This window comes from Peromyscus maniculatus, chromosome X, assembly GCF_049852395.1.
Source record: "Peromyscus maniculatus bairdii isolate BWxNUB_F1_BW_parent chromosome X, HU_Pman_BW_mat_3.1, whole genome shotgun sequence".
Taxonomy (NCBI): Eukaryota; Metazoa; Chordata; class Mammalia; order Rodentia; family Cricetidae; genus Peromyscus; species Peromyscus maniculatus.
The window spans coordinates 142579324-142582547 of record NC_134875.1 but is presented as its reverse complement, the minus strand read 5'-3'; the positions used below and the strand labels follow the sequence as shown (position 1 = coordinate 142582547).

The 3224-nt window shown below is 40.8% G+C and overlaps 1 protein-coding gene across 1 annotated transcript; it reads left to right on the top strand.

The window, feature by feature from the left end:
- The first annotated feature begins 561 nt into the window (after window positions 1-561).
- Window positions 562-2989, top strand: LOC143271084 (uncharacterized). Its single transcript, XM_076562956.1, has 2 exons — window positions 562-1057; window positions 2665-2989. Exons 1-2 carry the CDS (start codon window positions 562-564, stop codon window positions 2910-2912), a joined length of 744 nt encoding a protein of 247 aa, XP_076419071.1. The 3' UTR covers window positions 2913-2989.
- Window positions 2990-3224: the final 235 nt, after the last annotated feature.

The following is a 3224-nucleotide window of genomic DNA, read 5'->3' as shown; positions in this document are numbered from 1 at the left end:
AATATACATTTGTGAATAAATATATGCATATGTATACACATATGTGTATATACTGGTATACACATGTATGCAGTATGATGGCATCCTCACATGATTGAATATACCATGTGAATTATAGTTTTCATTTTTTATTTCAGCAGGCCATGTAGGTTACTTCCTTTTTTAATAGTCATGAGAAATTTTATCACATTATTTTAGAAGTTATAATTAATTTGAGCATTCCTTTGTTTATTACCTCATTTACATTATTCATAATATTCCTATATTACAAACACAGGTGAATAAGCATGATCTTAGTGTGATATTGCCAACCCCCATCTCACTGTCAATTCCAAGCACTGAAACACCTGGTCAACAAATATAAACATTTCAGCATTTGATGGATATTATGGAATTGTTGTCCAAAATATCATAAAGTAGCTATTCCCACTATACTCATGGATCTCCAAGCTTCTCTTACTATTATCTACAATGTTCAGAATAGTAATCTGCACACAGACCACTGAAATATCTCCATGTGACAACAGGGAAAAGGTATGAGAGCTCAGTGCTCTCTAAGCTATGACTCCTTCTGTTTTCCTGCCTTCCCTTATATTCTCACTGACTCTATTCTTCTTTGATGCCTTCTTCAGATTTGCCAACATGAAGGAGTACATCTTCAAGTTCAGTGGCCTGATTTGCAGTACATCAGCTTTGGTATTTGAAATCATCCTTGCAAACAGCCAATGCTGGCGCCTGTGGGAGTTTAACAACAAGTTTGTGCAATTTGTGTCAATTGGACTCTGGGAAGCTTATTACACTCAGGACTTTAACATCTCTGGGTCGATGACCAGGATGTTGGTTCACACCCCTATCAATGAAACCTGGAACAAGTCATCAGAATTTCAGTATTTACAAGTCCTGATAGCATGGGCCATTTTGATGAAAATCCTAGTCCTGATTTTCACTTCAGTGGCCATTAAGATCAGCTGCATGGAAGACCAATTCATTGAGATCCAGCTGTTTTACTACAAGATGTCTGCCATATTTTGGGCTGTGAGCAGCCTTTTCACGCTTGGCGCCCAACGTGTTGGCAAGAGTTTCTACCTAAAACCTGAGAAAAGATTCTAAAATGGAGCTAAAAACAGCTTCCTAATTGTGTCTCTCAAATGAGCGGCAGCTGCCGGTTTGAGCTACTTGTGCGTTCCTGGTGTGTGCGCTTAACCTGCAGTAAGGCGGAAATGAGGCCTCTGCAAGTGGCACATTAAGCTGCGTGGTGGATTTAGCCTTTGCTAGTTACAAAACAAAAAGGATTCTGGGCTACACGCTGCTTGGATAAAAGCATAGACTCATGATAGCTCCCAGAGCTGGCGGTAAACTTACCACCGCCATGTTGGGAAGCTGAGGTGGACGGAGCCAGCAGCCATAGTGCTGTTTCAGTCTTACAAATGCTGCAGTTTAAGGCGGTGGATTCACAATAAGACAGATTCAGATGGAACAAGACTTTAAATGCTTTACAATGTGTGTAAAAATGTACATAGGCTTGGAAGAGAGAGGAAAAGGAACATAGACAGTTATATAAAGAAATAGAAAGTTTTAAAATAGTAAAGTCTTTAAAGAGAAAGTAAAAGTAATATAAAAAATAAGCCATGTAAAGATGGATATCACACAGAGAGTCTGGATTATATTGTCTTTGGGATTTTTAACTGCAGAAAGACATTTGATTGTAAAGACTGCTCAGTTAAATCAATGTGTATATTTTAAAGGTATTTCAATTTTGAAATTTATGTCTAAGGATGTTTTGCTTTGGAAAGGAGACTCTGCTTTTGTTTCTACAGAAAATCAGAGGCTATGGATTTGTTCCAGATTAAGATACATCAGGTTTGACCAGCCAAGACCACATGAAAGGTCTCTGATGACACCATGGCCGAGATGACTCAACATCCAGAATTGATTCAAGGCAACTGGCTCAGACGATACAGCCTCACGGACTACTCCATGATCCTTAAATATTCTTTGTGTCCCCATAAGATACAGCGCCCCCCTCCAGCAGGAAGTAGTAAGAGAAGCTTCGCCCAAATTCCCAAATATACCAAGCTGGCTTTGGAGATGTGTAAAAGTTAAAACCTTCCTTTTTAAAAAAAAGAAAAGGGAAGTGTTGTGGGATGTTAATATATTTCCTGTGGGAGCCCTTCTTGGGTTCCTTGTGGCGTTACCCAGCAGGTTTGCATAGAGGATGATTAGGACCATGGGCCTGAGTGCAGGTGTCTGAGATGGTCTGCACTTGGCTGTACTGGGGGATGGTCTGTATGTCAAGTTGCTCTGATTGGTCAATAAATAAAACCTGATTGGTTGTGGCTAGGCAGGAAGTATAGGCGGGACTAACAGAGAGGAGAAATAAAAGAACAGGAAGGCAGAAGGAGACGCTGCCAGCCACTGCCAGGACAAGCAGCATGTGAAGATGCTGGTAAGCCACGAGCCACGTGGCAAGGTATAGATTTGTAGAAATGCGTTACTTTAAGATATAGGAACAGTTAACAGGAGGCCTGCCACGGCCATACAGTTTGTAAGCAATATAAGTCTCTGTGTTTGCTTGGTTGGGTCTGAGCGGCTGTGGGACTGGCGGGTGACAGAGATTTGTCCTGACTGTGGGCAAGGCAGGAAAACTCTAGCAACACACTCTTCTTACTGTGACCTTGAACCATCTCGTAGACATGTATGGACAAACCACACTTGACTTTCCACCTGACTTTCCCGTAAAGAAAGAAGACATTATAAAGAAACACTGCACAAATGTGTTCCCAATGGGTGTCCTGACAGCCACCATGTCACTTTTTGGTTTCATTTTGTTCCTCTATGAGATGATCTCCTTGAAAATGCAGAGTCAGATTAAGGCCCAGTGTGCTTCCAAACTGGCTGAGCAAAAGGCCTGAACTGAGGGCTTTGGCATTTGTAACATCTGCCAGGAGAATCCTTGAAGAAATTGCCAATTTTCACACAGTACTGTGTAATCACCAACTCATTCCAAATAAAATATCAACTTGGTTTCTGGAGTGTGTCTAAATTGTATATCCTCCCTTCCTGTCAAATACACTCCTTTCTTTAAATGTTTTCTCATTCTAACCTCTGTGGGTGATGATCATGTCTTTGGATGCTGCCAACAAGCAGTAGCAGGCAAGAGTACTGGTGAAATGTAAGTTGCTTAAATAAACATGACATATACAAGGTGAAAGAGGGTTTGTAAG

Excerpts from the sequence above, each read along its gene's own strand:
- LOC143271084 (XM_076562956.1), top strand. The coding sequence starts at position 562 with ATGACTCCTTCTGTTTTCCTGCCTTCCCTTATATTCTCACTGACTCTA. Across the intron at positions 1,058-2,664 it reads GAGCAGCCTTTTCACGCTTG|TTACTGTGACCTTGAACCAT; the intron begins GCGCCCAACGTG and ends AACACACTCTTC.